Source organism: Diadema setosum, chromosome 17 (genome assembly GCF_964275005.1).
Source record: "Diadema setosum chromosome 17, eeDiaSeto1, whole genome shotgun sequence".
NCBI classification, from domain to species: Eukaryota; Metazoa; Echinodermata; class Echinoidea; order Diadematoida; family Diadematidae; genus Diadema; species Diadema setosum.
The window spans coordinates 31,621,612-31,643,752 of record NC_092701.1 but is presented as its reverse complement, the minus strand read 5'-3'; the positions used below and the strand labels follow the sequence as shown (position 1 = coordinate 31,643,752).

At 39.3% G+C, this 22,141-nt stretch overlaps 2 protein-coding genes across 2 annotated transcripts in view; one reads left to right on the top strand and one right to left on the bottom strand.

Annotated features, from left to right (window-relative positions):
• LOC140240604 (ATP-binding cassette sub-family C member 4-like) overlaps positions 1-1,685 on the bottom strand; it is a 54,181-nt gene extending 52,496 nt beyond the window's left edge. The window contains 1 exon segment of the mRNA XM_072320363.1: positions 1,570-1,685. Within this exon segment, the coding sequence (XP_072176464.1) occupies positions 1,570-1,685 (116 nt within the window).
• A 15,952-nt stretch (positions 1,686-17,637) lies between these two features.
• Positions 17,638-20,537, top strand: LOC140240603 (uncharacterized). The gene is made up of 2 exons (XM_072320362.1): positions 17,638-17,695; positions 19,852-20,537. Exons 1-2 carry the CDS (start codon positions 17,638-17,640, stop codon positions 20,535-20,537), a joined length of 744 nt encoding a protein of 247 aa, XP_072176463.1.
• Positions 20,538-22,141: the final 1,604 nt, after the last annotated feature.

Genomic DNA, 22,141 nt, shown 5'->3' with positions numbered 1-22,141 from the left:
TAAATGAACATTTCGTCCACGGAATGATAATTTTGATAACGAAACCTGCCATTTTATCGACGAAATGACCAATTTCGTAACGAAATATTCCGTGCGACACTTGGCGCTCCATGGTTTTTGTCCATGGTTTAAACCATGGTTTTGTTTGTACCACCTTCGTGAATTCGGGCCAATGAATCCAAAACAGACCTGCTTTAAGATAGACTGCAACTTTGGAAAGTGATATTAGTCAAATTACACCGTACATGATTGAGCTAAGTAATTGCATTTATTTCCAATGTGGGAATTGATATACAATATACGATGTAGATTTGCAGTCAGGTGATTTTTGCTTTCCTTAATTGTACGAAATTCAATAAAAACAAAATGATGCGTTCAGTTTATGTGAAAACAATTGCAAACAATCTCCCTTCTTTTAGCCCATAATGGATGGCACAGGATACTTAGTACATTGTACCACCATCTATTGAGTCACTGCTCAGACATGTATAAATACAGGCAATAAGATCTTGGTTGTACAATTTCTTTCCCCCCCCCCCCCTCCACCCCCCACCATAATGTGAATATTTTGTCCCTTCCCTCCCTGCCTTCCCCCTGTTACTATGCCTTGAAAATCAAGTTGTCAAAATTTTGATCCAATTTACCAATGCCCACTGGGTTTTAACCCGTTGAGGACGGCTTGATTTTGCTACAACACATATTTCCCATAGACACCTGCCCGAGTATGCTCAGGACTCGTCCTCAACAGGTTAACCCGTTAAGGACGGTTTGATTTCGCTACAGCACGCATTTCCCATAGACACCTGCCCGAGTATACTCGCGACTCGTCCTCAACGGGTGGCAATTCAGATGTGACCCACATGCACAGGAAGCGGTGTGATAGTTCACTCTCTCTGATTGAGAACATAAAGATTAGATTTCAGGCATCAGGTTACGACGACACCTCCTAAAACAAAATGCACCTTTCTGCTGGTAGCTGCTAGAAACACAAGGACAGCCCGACAAACTGATACAAGCTGTAAACTATTTAACCCATTGAGGACAAGTTTGATTTTGCTACAACACGCATTTGCCATAGACGCTCGCCATAGCATACTCGGGACTCGTCCTCGACGGATTAAAGATGAGATATCAATATGTTTGTGAAAAGTTGCAGCACCATTGTATAGCGTTTTCTACCACATCATATCACGCATTCCAAAGTTCTAAGAAGCAATCCAACTCAACATTTTGTTGCTTCAGAAAGATATGGGGGTCAATGCCATAGGGTTTATAGTGAAGCCTCAACACCCTTTTCTTTCTAAACCAACAATTTCTAGTTTTGCCTGAACAATTGAATTACAGTCTTACTGTTATGGAGAATTTGAAGTGTACATTTCCTCAGCCTTTAAAGCAGAAGTGTTACAAAACAGCAAGTATGGAAGAATATTATATAAACTTTTTAATATGCATGGATGAAACAAGTTTATGAAACATGAGAATGATACTTCATTTCAGTGCATCAATGGAATATTGCGCTGGCGATAACTGCGTTAATGAGCTGTGCTAAACACCAGTGGTCTGTCGTACCTGAAGAAGAGCTTGGAGATGGGGTTGGCTGTCGCCAGATGGTTTGGCTGGGCCCTTCGCTGCTGTGGCTCCACCGCGTTCGAGGTCGGCGACGTTTGCTGGGTGCTGTCAGCCATCTCTCCAATGATTCTTTTCCTTCCGACACGTTCTCTCAAAGGTTATCGCTGCAGATTTTCTGCATTAAAAAAAAGATTGCTTGCTCATTCACATAAAAAAGTGAATTCACAGCAGCCCCTGTAAAGAATAATTGGAGAAGAAAACAGGTATTGTTAAATGGTAAGCCACATATTCCATTTGATAACGAATTTGACAAAAATTGAGGAAATATTCAATTAAAACTAATGAGCAAAAGAAAGGTTTTTTTTAGAGTCTTGTGAATCTTAAGAGATAGACCATTACATACCAATACCTAGATTACTTTTTGATTGAATGAACATGGAATAAAAGAATCACACGCCATTCAATGAGGCTGAGTAAATGAACTACTTGATGTCATCGGACACAAAAAAGAAGAATGAATGTGCAAGGAGTGAGTCAAATTGACCTACAGACACTTGATGTTTACATTGTATCAACATAAAGGCCAGAAGCAGCTTAAGTGTGGAATCATTTATTAAAAAAAAAAAAAAAAAAAATGTGATTGTTGAATTGAATGACTTACAGTATTAGCAGAGAGAGGAATATCAGCAAGAGAGACAGAATCTGAGTCAAAAGCTAATAAAAAAGATACAGTTGCCAGGTATAGATCTCAGAATTATGGAATGCCTCAAATTGTCATCAGTCTCTAAGGGTTACACATTTACCAAGAAATTCAACAGTTTGAACACTAAATGGTTAATAAACACCGAGCACCAAAAGCAGACAGAAGTATTAAAAAAAAAAACAACAACAACTTTGAACAGCACTATTGCTTTGTTTGGATTATCTAAATGTTTTCCTTTTTGAGTCACCACAAATCACCTTATGCATGCCTCAAAAGAGGAAGTGGTTTATTGTTAAATTGGCATTGCGGTTGCAAATGACTTTCATTGTGTGAACCATACAAGTTCAATGAATTGATGGATTGTCGCTCATAATTTCACAAATTTTCGTCTTTAAAATCCTCCTGAGTGGCTTCCAGTGACCGTATGTGGCTTCATCACGGCTTCAAGCAATATGACAGAGGAGCACAGATTTCAAACAATTGTTTGCGAAATACATGTAGCTTGTAGCTTGTATCCATTATTTCTGAACATCATTTCAACAAATAAAGCTAGTGTTGCCTGCAGTAAAATTGGTCTCCTTGAACAGCTAATTTAGACATTCATGATTCATAATTCATAATTGTGACAAAAACATGATGGCGCGGTAATCGGACACACAAATCTCAATGACAATTAACACAGGTGAGCATGCAAGCACCAAGTGGAAGCTTAAGTGTTCATCCACGGTCAAGTTAAGGTCCACTGTGTCAGTACAGCCTAGATGAAGAATTCCAGAATATTGTTTGAGATATTTAAAGGCACATGGTCCCGGTGTTTTAGTCAAATGCGTACGCGGGCGCACGGCGTAAGTTTCATACAGAGACCTACGCTATCGACTTCTCTTTGGCGCTTACGCTTTGGCCCACTTTCCCCGAGTCCGAAGAAGTCCGATTCAGTGTAGTCAGTGGTCTGATCACAGTTCGGCTCATGAATCGGCTGAGGGGGATGACAGCTTTAGCAAACTTCTTTTGTGATGTCACAATAACAAGCACATATGCACGCACCCTGGCATTACTACAGACTGCGCGATGCGCAAAGAAGACAACAAAGGCAACGTTACTTAGCAACACCTACGCACTTTACTCTTGATGACAGCTCAACTTTGGTAATCTTCGTATCAATGTTAACGGTGATCGGCAGTATCATCAACAGCGCCATCTACACTACCGGGACTATGCCCCTGTAACAAAATATGGCTACGTTTATCAACTTTCCCATGCTTGAAACACATACCCACTATCAAAATGCCTATAGTTGCAAATGCCTTCGGATCACATTTCTCAAGTTGTTTCGTTTATCAACTCAGTCGTGAGTCGAGTGGGAGGCCTTGTCACTGCACAGCTCCATTGCTCAGTTTGACACGAGGAGCAGAGATGTGTAGTTGGCAGCGGTTGGCACGGGCAGGCCCCAGGTATGTACATGCATTTTAAAACTCTAATTTGAACCTCTACCTGATTTAAGCAGAACTCAATTGGAATCATCTCTGGTCTTACACTGGCCATACATATAATTGGTAAACTCATTTGGGAAAGATGTTTGGACAAATTTCATTCCAAATTTACTGTATTATTTGATCAGCATCATACATATTGCAGACTATTACCACAAACAAGAATGCAAAATGATATGATCTGCTCAAAAATTTAGCATTCAATACCTCTACACATATTCTTATTCTGTGCAAATGTCTAAATCTAGAAATGTTTTGAAATCTGAATCTTTTCAGTCTCGGTTTCAGGGCAAATGAATGTGAGGTATCAAATGTGTTACACTAGTTCCTACTATGTACTTGCCTGACCGTAACCGAACATCAAAGTTGATTTTCTCAAAACTGTACACTGATGACCAACTTTCTTTCTCTTTTAGTGGTAGTGGGTAAAACAAATTTTAATCACTGGAAAGCTTACAGGGTATGGAAGCCCTAAGAAATGGTAAAATAATAATGACGATGTCCACAATCTAAATCACACTTAAACCAAGCTAACAAACCATCATACAGAAAGGACAGGCTCTGATTTCATCAATTCCCTTTTAACCCGTTGAGGACGAGTCTCGAGTATACTCCGGCAAGTGTCTATGGGAAACGTGTGTTGTATCATACGGTACATAGCAAAATCTGCCTGTCCTCAATGGGTTAAAGGAAGTGTAAATCACACGGAAAACAGGCACTTTAGAAGGAAGATGATCTCTTTCGAGCAAACAAAAACCAAGGACGGCTGACTATGGAGCCATCACAATATATTTCTCAATTTGCAGAATTGTCAGATTTGCATTGTGCAGTATGTACTTTGCACATTATACAGTTTAAAGTTCAGTGTCTGGATCTCTGACTGTATGAAGCAATGACTGTAGATACAATGTGATTTGCCCTCTAGGTAACATTTCCTGCCTGCTGTAAATCTCAAATCTCTTCACCACCTGTTTACTTCCTCGCTTTCATACGCAAAGAGGGTACATGTACTTAATTTGAAATATGATTGCAATGACGCATAAACTAGAATCATGTTTCAAATTATTAAGCATTCTTGCTGTGTGAATGCCAACTGCAATCGCGGAGAGTGATGTGAATCATAATTCCAATCACTTTTCAAATCACGGTCCGGAGGTGTCTTCCAATCCATTTTTTCAGAATTAAGCAGCAATATGACCGTGTGAATGCAATTGACCTTCAATCCTGTTTGGGGGTTGGAGTTTACGGTGACCTTTCCACAACTTCGCAGAAAGACTGCACTCCTCAAATCCTTGCACTGCAGTCAAAGTGCGCGCTACTTACGTCTCAAGAGAGATTGATGGGATCTTGAAAAGAAGCCAAACCTCCCCTCCTCGCTCTAAAATTCAAAACCGCAGAATCCGCGAAGCCTTCTCAGTCATGTGAACAAACAATGATTTGAATTGTAATTGCAATCATGTCTGTAATTCAACAAATTAAGCCCTCTGGGTACGTGTGAAAGCACGGCTAACTGGCAGGAGTGCATGACACTGACCCCAAAGTGGAGGTTCAGAATGCTACACCCCTAAAAGCTAGTATTTTGAGTGCTTGAGCAGTGTTCCCAATTTTTGAAACTCACACCAGTATCACATGATACCCGGATTTTGGAAATAAACCAACAAACAGCTCTAGGCAGTTTTTCTTTGAAAAAAAAAAAGAATAGATAAAACAACAAAGTGTGAATGCTAGCAATACATTCAAGTATGGGGGCAGCCTCATTTATTTTGAGTGTGTGTGTGTGTGTGTGTGTGTGTGTGTGCACAGCCAAATGTATGTAGAATCTGACTGGCATGTGATTAAACAGTGCAGTAAAATCATATCTGATCAGCTACATTGCATTTCAACGAGTCACAGCTATGTAAAATGAGATTCACTCAGTTGTATGCTGACAAGTGGGAACTTTGACAAAGAGACTGTTAAAAGACGAAGGCAGAGAAATGAATGGCCCCACTGATCTCACACTCAATAATCTTCTCCCTTTCTCTCCTTGTCCTTCGACCACAATAGATCCATGGCTCGCACACTGTGAATCTGCCAACATTTGACTCACTATTCTCAGCACATCTCAATAGTAGAGAGAGCAAAGTGTGGATTGCTGTAGAATAGATGAAATGCCGCATACCATTATCTAGCGCTGGGCTAGTTGCTGATGAAGATCAAAGGGATGACATACAATATGTACTTGCAAGCCCTTCAAATTGTCAATCATTATGACAAACGCATCAGAATATGTACACACAATGCAGGGCTGCCAACCTTGAGTGAGAGTTTGGCGTGAGACACTGCGAGGGAGCGAAGCGACCTCCTGGCTAGCGCCTGGCGGCCTGCTGTGCGGCCATACGTACGTACTACGTACACAGTCAGTGTATGTAAAGCGATGTAAAGCACACGTCATAGCCATACATGTACAGTTGTAATTTGCCAAAAGTAAAAGCTACGCTAACGTGGTATAGGTAGAAACCGATCGTAATTCAATAGCTCGTCTTTGCGCGCGAACCGAAAACGATTATTATTGGTTAAGCTTTACATCTGCGCGGGAAAATCTCTAAATTTTGGGCCTACGCATATCGATATTCGGAATATCAGAGAATTTAGAGATAGGCCTAGGATCTATATATTTATTTTTGCAGTCATACATGTACATTCCATTTTAGGGGTTTAGCTTGAGATTTCGTTTATCAGAGTGAGACAGTCAAAATTGGTTGAATTGAGTCTCACGCTCAATGCGTGAGAGTTGGCAGCCCTGTGGTTGAACATCATGGTCTAACATCACAGGCCCGTATCGTCATTAAACAAGCTTCAGAACGGGTTTGGGGGAATGGGGTAATTGAAGTTGAACCAAGCAGAAAAGCTGAGCTTTGTCAAGAATCATGGTTCATTGCACAAGCCAGATCTTGTTCTTCTTTTTTTTTTTCTTTTTAAACCAAGACCATTCAACCACAAAACTACATACGTAGCCTTTCGTAAAGGACCTCATGAATGTGAATACAATTATATCTAGGAGCTGGGAGAAATCATCCAGTGAAGCAGCACTGAATGATTCTTTTGGTCACTTTGTCCATGCTTGCAGGTTGAGGATGGGCTGATTGTGATACTGTACGAGCTGAAATTTTCGCGGTGGTTTTATTTTCGCGAATTTCGCGAATCGCCTCTGAACCGCGAAAATAACAACACGCGAAAATAACAATGTGCGAATAGATAAGTACAGTTAGACCTCGCAACCGCGAAATTAACAACACGTGAAAATGTCCTCCTAGTAGCAATTCGCGAAAATATCTGTACGCGAAAATTTCAGCTCGTACAGTATTAACACACATTTCCCATTAATTTAGAGACGTTTTAAACCTGCTCAAGTGTACCTGGGTCTAGTCCAACTGTGATGTTACATTACTGCATACTTGCTAACAATTAGAAGGGGAAAATAACAAACTACAAGCAGCATTTTATTGAAAACAAAATAATAATTATAATGCATTTCACAAACTTTGTTCTGATAGCCCATGGGTGAATCAATTCCATTGCACAGGCCAGTTCACTGGGGTCTCCGGGACCTTGACTCTTTCTCCCTTGTGATGATCTTCTGCCCCCTTCTCTTGAAGCAATTGAATCCACAAACCCATCCTTAATACAACGAGAGCCTTTGACAAAGTCTACAAACAAGCCATATGGATAATCTTTTCTTCTCTTTATGCACCTTTACAATGCAAGTGACGGAAGGATACATTTTACATCATGGTAAGGGGTCTGAAGCAAACTGTAGTAAAGCTGTAATGCAATTTACAGTGTCCCATACTTCAAATACTACTACTGAAATATACTGTTAATTATATTTTAACTGTAAGATTTTGCAAAGAACTCATGGAAAATGTGGGTGGAATGGGGGACAAAAACAGATCTAGGTCCTACAATTGTACAAAATTGCACAATTTTGAATGTCATACTCAGAAGCTACTGTTAGTGTAAAGTTGTATTGTGTAGTGTGCAATATAAGTTATTCAGTCAAAAATCAGATCACACTTCAGCTATACAAAAACTTACTGTTTTGAAATCTGCAATTTATTGGCATGTTATGATACCCTGATTTCATATGTTCAAGAAAGAAATCATTTTAATGTCTTTTTCTTTAAAAAGTTGGTACAAATGTATACTGTTTAGCTCCTAGAACTGTACAAAGTTCTACAAACAAGTCTGGAGTAATGAAGGCATCATGTGACTTTCAAGGAGCAGTTTTGTAAACGAGAGAAACAGGGAGAACTGACCCCACATAGGACTGACAATAAAAAATGGCCGTGGCTTCTGATAACCAGTTGCATAATTCATTTCCTGACAGGCCTCAGGCACACGTGTTTGGCACACAGTCCAGCCGAGTTCAGCAAACTCTATGTGACATGTACAATATATCGCTAATAGTACAATTTGCAAGTCGATGTGCGTTAAAGCACCAGGTGTCAGTATATATGGATGATTCACAGCTTTCAAAACAAAACTGTAAAGTCAGGAAAGAGGTTGATTAGAGAATAATCACACAGCTCTAATGTATGGACGGTATCGCAATCTCATTTGGAAAGAGGTAATTTGTAAATCAAAGGTATACACCTAGACCCTGTGCTCATTAGCATGCTTGTACAGCCATGATAATCCATTTTTAGCCTCTTTTAAAAGGCAATACAAAAGAATTATAAATATTGCCACCATAAATTTCTACCAGTTGTGGGCAGACTATTAAAGTGAAACTATTTAAAGTTTTGCATTTTAGTTTACTGATGCCACACTTTTACCAATATGACCTTAACCTCTCTCATTCTGTTAAAGGTGCATAGTCCCGGTGTTTTAGTCAAATGCGTACGTAGGCGCACGGCGCAAGTTTCCTATAGAGACCTACGCTATTGACTCCTCTTTAGCGCTTACGCTTTGGCCCACTTTCCCCGAGTCCGAAGAAGTCCGAATCACTGTAGTCAGTGGTCGGATCACAGTTCGGCTCATGATTCGGCTGAGGGAGATGACAGCTTTAGCAAACTTCTTTTGTGATGTCATAATAACAAGCACATATGCACGCACCCTGGCATTACTACAGACTGCGCGATGCGCAGAGAAGACAACAAAGGCAACGTTACTTAGCAACACCTACGCACTTTACTCTTGATGACAGCTAAACTTCGGTAATCTTCGTATCAATGCTAACGGTGATCGGCAGTATCATCAAGAGCGCCCTCTACACTACCGGGACTATGCCCCTTTAATGACAATATTAGGATAATCAATATTCTGACATGCTCCCTCCATTTTATCTTGAACTCCATATGGACTGACTGAACATCAATCTATAGATCCAACTCTGCCCCCTGATCATGCTGATAATAATATAATTAACGATATATCAACTACCGGTACCTATGGAACAGGTGCACAAACCTGACTGAACACCTACGTTGTATTACAAGAAGAAGAAGAAGAAATTTTTTACCATGTCACACATGGTAGATAAACGTTCAAATTAGGCCTAGGCTAGGGCCTACTCATAACTATCACCCTGTCACAAGACAAATTAGACGCAAACAATAAAATTTCCACTGTCATTTTCACTAGTTAAATAAATAAGTGCTCATGATACTGTCATTGCTTCAACCAACCATTGTACAGAGATCACACCCACGAACCTAGTTAGTAAGATCCCTACCGCCAAGACCCTACCTTTCAACCGCGTTATACGGCTGGACACAGGTGTTATTTCCGATGGTTTTGTGCACGGGTCCCGATCCCGTGGCCGTGTCCAAATCGCCACACTAGGCGACGGCGTACACGCCGGGTCTGGCCGCCGGACGTCGCTGATGCAGTGATGGTGATGCAGGGAAACATACACCTGCACCTTGAAGTTTTAAGACACAAGTGTACTCACTTTAAGCATCATTTGTCACCACCTTCTCTCGGCAAATGGTATAAAGCAAAGATTCACGAGACCTTCGGGAACCTTGATGAACGCATTTCATTAGTAATCCTCCTTAAAGATCACCCGCTGCTTCTGTAGCAGGAGCTCCGCACACAGTCATCTACGGGACTCTGCAATTACGTAAACAATGAATGAAACCACTCACGTTCCGTTTCAGCGAATGCTTGGGATGGGATTTGGATGGGACACACACAGGCTAGACGAAGAGGAAGGGGGTGGGTGGCGCATACTAGTAGTACCAGTCGCGAGTCAATCGGTCCGTGCACGTGCGAAGCCGCTTGAATGGCAGATTCTTTGAAATCAACGTTGCGTCAACGCAGCAATGACGTTGCATCATGCCAAAGGCATGCTCTGCCTCAGTGACTACACTGGGTCCCCACCCCGGCTAGCATCAATGTGTATGGTGTTTTGTGATTATGCGATTGGTCTGCTAGTACTTTGATCGATGATAATTAAAGAGTACGTCGTCACTCGAAGCACGTAAAAAAACGTAAATATTCATACATAAAAATCCAAAAGGAGTGAGAAACTACGGAATGCGAGTGGAAGGGGGATCAGGAGGGGGAGCTAGGGATAGGGGAAGGGGAAGCAGGGGGAGAGAGTGTGAGAGAGTGTGAGAGAGAGAGAGGGTAAAAGGGGAGAACGAAACCAGAAAAGACTCACTTTCTTATATCGGACTAAAATTGTGGAATGCTTTGCCAGAAAATAAGTTATTTAAAGATAATAAAAAGTTTTGGTACCTCAAAAGCTTCCCTGAATTTCCTTGTCTTGGTTTGTGTTTCAGGTTAAAGTACGTTGTCTGTGAGAATTACTCGACCCAAAGTGCTCTCATGTCTTAGTAATCATGCAATAATGGTTTCGTACCAGAGCCGACGCTGTACAGCGTCGATAAATATTGTACGAAACCACTGACTGCGACCAGCAGCGTGCAGCCCATTGTACGCATAGCTAGTATAGCTAGTATAGTATTGATACCAGGAAAAATTTCCGAAGTAATAGCAAAACACATTAAATCTGTATAGACAATGGTACTATACAAATCAATAACGTTATAACAGTATTTTTTATATGTATTTTACTTGTTCATTATGTAATACGTGTTAAAGGACCAACACCTACTAGCACCTGTGCTACCTCTTTGTTCTTTTAGAAACCTCATTGTGTACAACATTGCCATATTGTAGCTCTTTTTTGATAAATAGTTTTAGATTACATAATCATTTAGATAATATTCAATATGTTTTTAGATCGTTTAGACAGTTATGTGTGCTATGTATTAATGTTGATGTATAAACATGTATTTAAACTTTCTTGTGCATACGTTGTTGTTATAAATAAACTCAAACTCAAACTCAACCTCAAACATGGCAGATAATAACAAAAGTGATGATAGGATACAACCAGGGGCCAAATCATAGACATCGTAGATGGGAAAAAAAAAATATGTATAAGGCCTGAACTGTAAAAAAAAATAATAATCATCGTAATGAATGCCCATGCAGATAACTGATGATGCAGTTGCTTGAACGATTTTTAAGTGCGGACTAACAACAAGTTAATAATATCATGCCCTCCCAAATTTTTAATGTAGGCCTGAAATTCGGGAAAAAAGTGTCATATTTAGCTAATACAAGTAAAAGCAAAGCATATTCCATACCAAGACATAAAAGATTTAAAATTTTGTCCTTTTTTATATTGAATGGTTTTAAGGCAAGTTTTATATTCAAACGGCTGGAATATGATATTTTTGTCATATCTGTACACGAAATGAATAAGAATTCGTGAAAGCATGACATCGTCAAATTGCTGATTTGAGTAGTCCAGGTCAAGATTTTTTTTTTTTTCGGGGAAAAAAATACTGAAATTTAAAAATGTCACTCTATCTTCCTTATTTCTTATCTCAAAGTGTTCTTTGTCATTTTTTGTATCGTTCTTTAGGGAACATTTTCTCTTTCTTTGGACGTTTATAGTTTATTTTGGGGATGGATTTCCTGTTTAAATACACCGATGTTCCCCGGGGATGTTCCCCACTCCCTCCCCTCCATCAGGCCCCTTCACCCTATCCCATCCGCTCGGGCCCGTTGCATAAAAGTTGCTATTATGGTAACTTTGCCATCCAATGGTAACTTCCATGGAGTTCTTGATTTTGATTGGCTGTTGAGTATTGTTGCCATGGTAGTTACCATTGGATGGCAAAGTTACCATAATAGTAACTTTTATGCAACGAGCCAAAAATGCAGAATCGTGCCAGAACATCGCGTGTGGACCATCAAAATCATGGAGCGACATAATCATATCTTAAAGTGCAGCGATGAATGAAATCACGTGATGTCGATTCTGCCCAGATGTGACGTGGATAAAACGTACACGTCTTTGAACTCGCCCCACTTATAGTATGATACATTTTTAAACAATGATCTCTAAAATACTAGTATTGGGTCGGTGCCAAATATCGGCATGTGATGGTGGGTAGCGTTGTTTCGACGTTTATAGTTTTCCAGCTATAGAAGATGACATCATCAAGAAAGGGGGATTGGGACGGCCGGATGTTGTTGAATGCGGGACGTGTTTGCCAAATATTGTTCTCTCTCTCTCTCTCTCTCTCTCTCTCTCTCTCTCTCTCTCTCTCTCTCTGTGTGTGTGTATGTTTATTTGTTTGTTTATTTGTTTTGGTTTTTTGCTTCCTTTCTCTATTCTCTGTCTTCATTGAATTCCTCCATGAATGTCCTTTCTTCAATCTCCCCACGTTTAGGCCTACTTCTTCTTACTCCTCTTCCTGTCTTTTTTTTTTTCTCTTCTTGCATTCGCTGCAGTTAAGCATATTTTTTTTTCATTGTAATGGAAATATAACAGTAAACTATCATACTATGCATACCTTTATGACGAAGGATGTCCCTGCTCCTTGCCCGACGTATGTAGCAAAAACTGATACAACAAACTGAATTCTAATTATTTACAATATCATGTATAAGTGTGTGGATGGCAAATGTTATGATGTCACTCTGATATTGGACTGGACCCTCAAAGAAGACCTGTTGGATTTAAATATGAATATAGTACCTCACCTAAAAAAAAAAAAAAAAAAAAAAAAAAAAAAAAAAAAAAAAATCACACGTACTTACTCAATACTTCCTTCAATACAATGTAAAATGAAATACGAATGATGATAATTTGTCTAGCTATAATACACATTAATATACGCACGCCAATCAGTAACTCCTATAAATGATTTACATCATGCATATTATATAGGGATGAGTGTCTGTTTTCATTACATAGTAAACTCCCCAATAACGTAATATTGAAGGGAAAATGCACGAAAGAAGATGGGGGATGCAAGGAATAAGGAATGTATGATAATAACAATGATGATGATATTAATGATGATGATAAAGATAACCGCAGTAATTACAATGATGATGATAACAATATATATGGTAATGATAATGATAACAGTTTACTATAGACAATCAGGAATAAAGGGAAGCAACCTCAAGGACAAAGTCCATCCTTATCCAATAAGACTTATAAACAAATGTGGGTAGAAATCTAGTATTTCCCCTTTTTTAAGTGGCATGCAAAATAAAGGAAGAACATACAAGGTTCTTAAAATTAAAAAGCACGGTCTGAGTGCACTGACTCTTCCCTGGGTCGTTGATAACTAGTAACATGCATATCTATATTAATGATAGTAGATAAACAATCTTATAGATGAAATGAGAAAGTCATAATCGATGTTCTTCTGTTGCCTATATTCATGACGTGTCTTTACTTTCGATACAATGAAAGCAAGGGGTGGAACTCTAGCTCTATGATACATGTCCTCTATCTGCTGTGTGGACGAGTATTAATACTGCAATCGTGATACCAATGGTTCTCGAATTTAAAGTTATCATTCGATAGCTTTGAATTATAATAGCTTTGAATTATAATAGCTTTATTATATCTGGACCAATTCAGGATACCCCCTTGATCCGACTCAACGTGAAGTCAACAATGTGACATAAAATGATGTGCACAGGCCCGTTGTTTTAAGTAATACGGAAGTTTGTAAAATAATAATTTCTCTTGTTTCAAACATTTTGTAGGGACTCCTCTTTTGCAAACTGATTACCATCTTACTCTGAATTTAAAAGCGATTTGAAAGAAATATTATGGGTTTGAGTGTACAGTATATTGCAGTCATGTCTTACAGCACATCGTTGAATGCTTTCATGAAGTGTTTTTCAGCGCATGTTCATGCTAACTCTTTGTGGAATTTGGAAATCATCTGCGTAAGTTTCACGATGATTTCTATTAGTTCATTTGGAACAACTGGGCCACCCTAGGTCCTTTGCTGTATCTATAGAGTCTAGTGAAATTTCAAATGTAATAGAAAGAAAATAGCTTTAGAATTTGTGGTTTCCATACATCTGCATGACAAATTTTGACATAATGTATATCGTATGATATGATGTGAAATGAAATGCGTGTTAATATTTGCGTGATAACGTTGTATCTTTTATTTCGTTCACATGCAATGCACTTGCTAAATGTCATTGTATGTCTCCAGTTATAGGCATATTTAATTTGTTTCACTGGAGTTGTCGTGATCGGTTGACATGAAACAACTGCTTTCTTTCTTTATTCATTCATTTCTCTCTTTTTCGTTTCTTTCTCTCTCATTGGTCAACACGTATGACGTAGGGGGCGTATCAATCTTTGCTGTACTAATGCCGGTCCAGAATGAAATTTATTAGAAGACTGATATAGAATTACAGTGGTGATATTTTGTTTAACATACTTAGAATTAAATATGAAAGGATTCATCTAATATTTTCAGTAAACATTCCCCTTCGCTCTAAGAAAAATAGGTTCAGCTTTGAACCTTTACCAGTGCCACATGGGGTGCACCTTTAAAGGTGCGCACTGTTCTGAAGGGTGCAAAGTTGCACTCGTAATGGTGCTCCCGGTGTGACGCTGGTAAAGGTGCAAAGTTGTACCTATTTTCCTTTTATAGAGTGCTGGGAGCGATAGTCTATCAGCAGATTAGTTGAAAGTGAAAGCCTATAGAAATAAGTAGAAGAAAGACGAAATACTAGAGAAACTACATAAATATTGACAGTGTTATAGCCAAATGAGATTCAGCAAATTTAATGGTACGACTACTTAATAAAAATGTAATTTTTGGTAGTGATCTTTGCTTGTGCATGCAACCTACTTCCCAAAAAGAAACGCTTGTACTTTTTTTTTGCTGCACTTAGACCTGTAACATCTTATACACGCACATTTCATGTTTTAACACGCTTTGCATTACAAAGGATGTTAACATTGTCATACATAATATAATACAACTGAAGGAAACTTATGACTTTGGCCAATATTGTGTACACAAAAACTTTAATCAGTGTGTGTCCTGAAACAACACAAGCGATAGGGCCTATAGCCGTAATCACAGTGACTGATCTTAAACGTCCATGAAGACACCTTGTATATGATAAATACTTTACTTGCATCTCTCTTAGAATTTGTGCATAACTTCACTCCACATGACAGTATAATCTCTAGTAGTCTCCTCATCCAGCGGTTCTAACACCAAAACTTAGCGTAAACAATAACTTTTGCATCGATTGTTCGATTTTCCTCAAACTTTCACTGATGTGTTCTATTAATATTCCACATTTCTCTTTGGGTTTTGGTTTCCTTTAAGTTAGGGTTCAGATTTTCCTCTACTTTCAACCCTCTGTACAAAACTTTAACTTTGCACAGGGATTGTTGGTGTGTGTAGGAGTGTGTTGTTGACACCCAGACACCCAGACCCAGACCTTAACAATGGTCAGGGTTTTAATGCTCTATTACATATTCATGAGAAATCCCACTATCACAAATAATCTTTATTCATCCTGAAATGTAGTGCATGCAAGCACATGCAAACATGTGCTTACTTTTTTCATGTGCATGGATTTTACCCTTTACCATGAATTCAGACTAGCAGCTACTGTCCAGGGCAATCCATCGTGTCTTGGAGCAAGAGACCAGAGGCCTAGCCAGCAGAGCTCTGAAAAGGTGGTATTCGACAAAATCGTGGTATTCATGTCTATTTTTCAGGGTCATTGCAAGCACACACTCACATACACATCATTGGTTCCTGTGTAAAGTTCAACTTTGTACAGGAGGTTCAAATTTGACCGAAATCTGGAAATTGATTTTAAAATTAATCATGGATGTAATGAAAATAATTCATGCTTTCATATTCAAATCACTTCCAACTAAATTATACAATATTAAGTTATTATTCATATTATCAATGATAGTGTTATCTGACATGTAGTTTTCGAACTATTAAGGATCAATTAATGTGGGAGATGTTTTTTGTAGCACTTAGTACATGCATTAGGATGGGCAATGTCAAAGCAGCGACAAATGAATGAGCTTGAGCACAACAAGGTTTACGAGAATGGGGTCACAACCGTCTCATTTCCTTTGCGAGATGATCGATGCAGCAACTCGAAAATATTTGAAGCATGTGCCAGATATTTTTAGGAAGACAATTGACTCGTGTCTCACGACATAATCACCAGCCATTTTCTAAGGGAGATCTGTCTTTGTGATGGTAATTACTTTTCGCCATCCCTACTTTTAAAGGATAGGTGATATATGATAGCAATTGGGGAAAAATGATGAAATAAAAATGAAAATTACTCGATTGGGCATGTCCGGGCACTAATCTGATATATCTGTAAATAAAGAATTTTACTAGAAGCCAGTTTTGTTTGTGGGCATTAAAGTGACAAGACCGGCTTTCCAGGATGGTACAGTTTTAATCGCTTTCACATGATACAGCTCTGATTTATACTTTTGCACAAGTTTCTGGACGGGATTGACTTTTGTTCATATACTTCATTATAAAGTCAGGTTTCATTTCATTTAAAGCCAGCATTAGATGTATGTTAACGCTCGAAATGAATTTTCAGATTGCTCAGCAAGACGGCGGCATGTAATATTGATCATCAAAGGCACACTATAATGCACCTGTGGAAGTCTTTTGTAACATCAATAAAAAAAAAAGACAAATGTTTGAATATTCATAGCCAGTTAGAACTCCACTTGAGCACAAAAACTGAAAGAGCGCATTCATCCGCTTGGATAAATCGCTTGGACCAATCGCAAGATGGCGCTAACCATATTACCGATGAGAGTTAGTTTGCATTGCAGGCTTCATTTCTAGAACTACGCGCAAGCGTGAAGCGTATTTAAGTATCCCAACTGACACCAATAGACCTATCATTCTTGCAGACAACATTAAAGAATGTCGACTGTCATTACATCGTATAGTTACGTTGTATTAGAGCGAGGGTAGAAGCGAAATAAATCCAAGGCAAAACTTAGAACAAACTAGGTCACAACCCCCAAAATCAGCCTGCTCTGCGACCGGTCGGCGAGTTTTTAGCCAAACCGGTCGGACAACGACCGGTGACCGACCGGTGACCGACCAGGCGCCACTGATTTTTGGGGCATCGGTCGGTCGCCGCTGAAGTTTTAGCGCGGAGTTAAAATTTCAGCGGCGACCGACCAGTTTTCACTCGCTGCCCAAAATACGATCGGTGTCCGAGCCGGAACCGCCCAGGCACTGATCTAATCGAGCGGTCGCTGCCGAGCGATTTAGGGAACAAAAATGATAGAGACAAAAATGACAACAGCACAGAAGAAAACCAAGAGAATAGATCGAGCGGTCGCCGTCGAGCGACTTAAGGACTAAAAATGTTAAGATAAAAATGACAGAAGCACTGAAGGCAACCAGGGACTAGATGGAGAAGATAATCTAACGCTATGTGGAAGAAGCAGGGGGAGGAATAAAAGGCAAAGAAACCCCACCAACATCTCAGCATCTCAACATCTCGGCAATCAACATGAGGGACATGGAAGTCACAGGCAACCACTTTGGGGCAAAAGAGATAAAAGCTAAAAGTTAGTGTTGATAATGTTGACGTAGTAAAATATGGTTTGGTTACCTTATCATTCATTTAAGGCCTATTGATTGAAGAAGAAATGAATGACAAGAGATGGGGAAAATCAAAATATAAAATTAAATAGGAATAGAAAAATACTGTAAAATATAAAAGATATTTTGGAGATTTTTTGAAGATGTTCTGGAAAAATCTAATCTATTCTAATCTTTGTTCCATCTTGGGTGTTCCTCAATTTTGTTTTATTTCCTAATTTCTAGTTATCTGTGGTATCACACAGCTGAGGTTTGTTAGTTGATAATTTAACTCTTAGATCTTTTTCCTCGAGTTTTATCTTAATTGATTAATTAATTAACACATCACAAATCACATAGGTACATTAATAAACACAGGTAGCTCGTGAGAAATTTCCGGCAGAGACCGGCGGGTGACCGTCGCTACTCCTACGGGTCACCGGTAGATGACCTATCGATCACCCGTCGGTCGCTGACCGATTTCGTAAAATTCGGCCGGTGACCGGTGGGAGATCGTCCAGTTGCCGATAGGGCATCGCTCGGTGACTGCTCGGACACTGCGCGTTGCAGATCCCCATATTTCGCCAAAATTTTTCTGAAAATCGATCGGTGACCGACGGGAAATCGACAGGGCACTGCTCGGCCATCGCTAGGGTTTTACAGCCTGCTCAGCATCTCCAAAAACTGTTGGGCGGTGCCAAAATTTCAGCAGCGACCGAGCAGGCTACAAATCGGTCGGTCGCCGCTCTGAGTTGTGACCGTAGCCGTAGGCACTCAGCTGGCGGCCGGGATGAAACTGATGGTGACAGATATCGTGAGTGTTTGGGTGTAACGTTTATTCATAATGTCAGTTTCGAAAGGGTTATATTTCAAAACGAATTAGTAACGCTGGACAAAATGGGGGCTTATATCTTAACCATTCTCTTGCACGTAAGCGAGTATGGGGTTTCGAATTGAGCAGTCATATTGAAGTTTTACCACAGGCCTATTCTATTCTTATTTTTTAAGATGATAATATTCATTGAGGGGGTAACACCTGATTCTATAATCTATGCTTACATTAAATTAAAGTTAATTAATTTTGAAATTAATGAACTGCATGTGGAATATAATTCACGACCGTTTGTAACGATCCATTACGAAAACTTATCAATCATGCCGGATTTGGAAGCGTATGGTAAAATAAACGTCACAGAGTGAGTTTTTTCCCCCACTTATATTTCTAAAGTGGATGGATGTCAGCAAAGTGGTCAAATTGTATTGGTATTCTTTTTGAAAATGAGGCTTTCACTATTTCAACGTGGATATATTTTAAATAAATATATTGCATATACGCAACATATAGTTATATACATGTATATATATATATATATATATGAAGAGTTTGTTCGCAAAAACCGATAAGTCCATTTTTGAAGATTTTGAAGTACGGTCTCTGTCATAAAGTACAAAATAATACCCTTTAAATGATATATTGGTCACTACATATAAAGGTACATTTTTGAAGTTATGGTCAAAAGAAGCAAAAGTTTTCTTATTATTCTCTTTATTTTTCTTGACCTTTAATCGCAAATATCTCCATTTGGCAAATATGGACTTATCGGTTTTTGCGAACAAACTCCTCATATATATATATATATATATATATATATATATATATTCACTTCTGTATTAGTGTGTCAATGTTACATAAATTTTCTTTTTGTGCTTTTTGACGCTGTTCCTCTTTTATCTTTTTTTTCTTTCTGGCCTTTTCTCTTAAAAAGTCTGAAATGAATATTTCAAACCTTATTTTCACAAGAAATATTGTGATTTTGGTTAAAAATGTATAGTGCATCTGACATTACCCTTTACATGATTCAAAGTACTGATCTAGGTAACCAAAAGATTGTTGTTTTTTTTTTGGTGGTGGTGGTGGTGGTGGTTTAATACCCTATTTCCAAGCATAAGGAAATTTGGAGACTTTAATCAAAGACATCATGATTGTCATTTTTTTTTTTTTTTTTTTTTTACCAACAGACACAATCATGTATACTGGAAGAGGTTCATTTGATTGGTAATTCTCTAATTAAGGCCAAATTTCTTTTGTACACAACCAAAGAAAACTATTTACCTTGCGTGAGCTTTCGCCTACTGTCTGTAGGCTTCATCAGACTGACGTTGACTCGCCGTAGATGGGGTGTAGGCAGTCTTACAGTCCGAGAGAATTCGTTGAGGAAAGAATTCGCTGAGGAAATCAGTGAATTGACCTTTGAACAAGGAGAGGCATTGGTATCTTTTGATGTGGTCAGCCTTTTCACCAACACTCCCATCAACCAATCCTTGGACATTGTCAAAGATCGTCTTCACAAGGATACTAGTCTGAAGGAAAGAACCAACCTGACTCCAGACAACATCATCGGGCTGTTGAATTTCATACTCACTACCACCTATTTCCAATTCAATGACCAGGTCTACCGCCAGAAGTTTGGTGCAGCGATGGGCAGCCCTGTCTCCCCTATTGTGGCGAACCTGTACATGGAAGATCTAGAACAGACAGTCCTTTCCACAGTACCCACTGCCATCAAACCCAGACTCTGGAAACGATATGTTGATGACATACTTGCTATCGTGAAGGAGGAATGTGTAGACCAACTCAAAGACCATCTTAACCAAGCAGATGTTACAGGGAGTATCAAGTTCACACATGAGATGGAAGAATCAAACTCAATCCCCTTTTTGGACACAAGAATCATCAAACATCCAGATGGCAAGGTCAAGTTAGTTGTACAGGAAGAAAGCACACACAGGCCAATATCTCAACTTTTCTTCACACCACCCTCTTCATGAGAAGCTTGGAGTTTACAGAACACTCATGGATAGGGCTCATGGTATCACCACAGACTCAGAGGATGCTCAGACTGAAGAAGAACAGTATATTATCAAGTCCTCCCTCAGATTATGTGGATACCCTGACTGGTCGTTTCGACAGGTCAACCAACAGATGACCCAAATGCCCAAGGATAAACCCAAGTCTACCCAGACCACCAAGAAGAAATGCATGGTCACGATCCCATACGTAAAGGGCACGTCTGAAGCACTCCAAAGGATCTTCACCAAATACAATGTTGCTACCACCATGCGCCCCCTCACCAAACTACGAGGACTGTTGGTTCACCCCAAGGACAAAAGATCACCTGAGGACTCGACAGGAGCAGTGTACAAAATACCTTGTAAGGATTGTGACAAGGTCTACATAGGGGAGACGGGCAGGAAATTCGGAGTCAGGAAGTCAGAACACCAAAAAGAGGCAGAGTCACTGGGAAAGACACATTACACAAGGGCCAAAAAGAAAGAGGCAGATCTCACTCCTAAAAAGTCAGCCATAAGTAATCACGTGGCGAATGAAAACCACATCATTGACTGGAAACAGAGCAAGATCGTGTCCAAAGACAGCAACAAATTCACACGGTGGATAAGAGAGGCGATCCACATACAACGGGGGCAGGAACGCATGATGAATCGTGACGAGGGGCAATACAAATTATCTTCAGCGTACATTCCCATTTTCTCGGACTGTAAGACTGCCTACACCCCATCTACGGCGAGTCAACGTCAGTCTGATGAAGCCTACAGACAGTAGGTGAAAGCTCACGCAAGGTAAATAGTTTTCTTTGGTTGTGTACAAAAGAAATTTCCCCTTAATTACAATCATGTATACTAGAGACATTCAAACTGTAGTTCTTTGTACACATATAGCAGCAGAATTATACATTGAAAGAACCTGACCAACTTGACATAGACATAAATGACTTATACTATATGTTTTAATTTGTCTTTTACAATCATATCGATAATAAGGTGACTACTCACATTCTTTTACATCTAAGAAAGGTGTTCACGTGGATGAATTAAAATCTTACAAGCTCGAATTAATTCTCTACAGAGTCTTCCGCAGCTGAGGGTATTGGACTTACTAATTATGGATTGTAATAAATAAAACAAAATGTGAACAGGCCTAACGATTTTCACAACACGTAACCATAGAAAGGGCAAAAGAAAACCACCAAAGCTATACTCAAGTATTTTGTAACCAATTAGTGCTTCAGTGACGTGGCACTTGAAAAAGTAACAGCCACAATCCTTAGATTTTCAAGCGAAAACTACTTTATGCTCAATCTCAGTACAGGGAAAATAGATCCCTTTACAGTCCGACCTCTCTTATTCGGCCTCCCTTTATCCGGATATCTCTATTATCCGGATGCGATCTCGGCGTGATTTTTTTTTTTCAATCTGATAATTACGGAAAAAGGGGGATTTCAAACTCAAACAAATTCCTACACACACTCCCATAAATTGCATATTATTCTTAACATGATTAACATACATTTACGTCTAATTTTCATCTAAATAACACCCATTAAGACATTAACTACCCCAAGTCACCGAAGGAA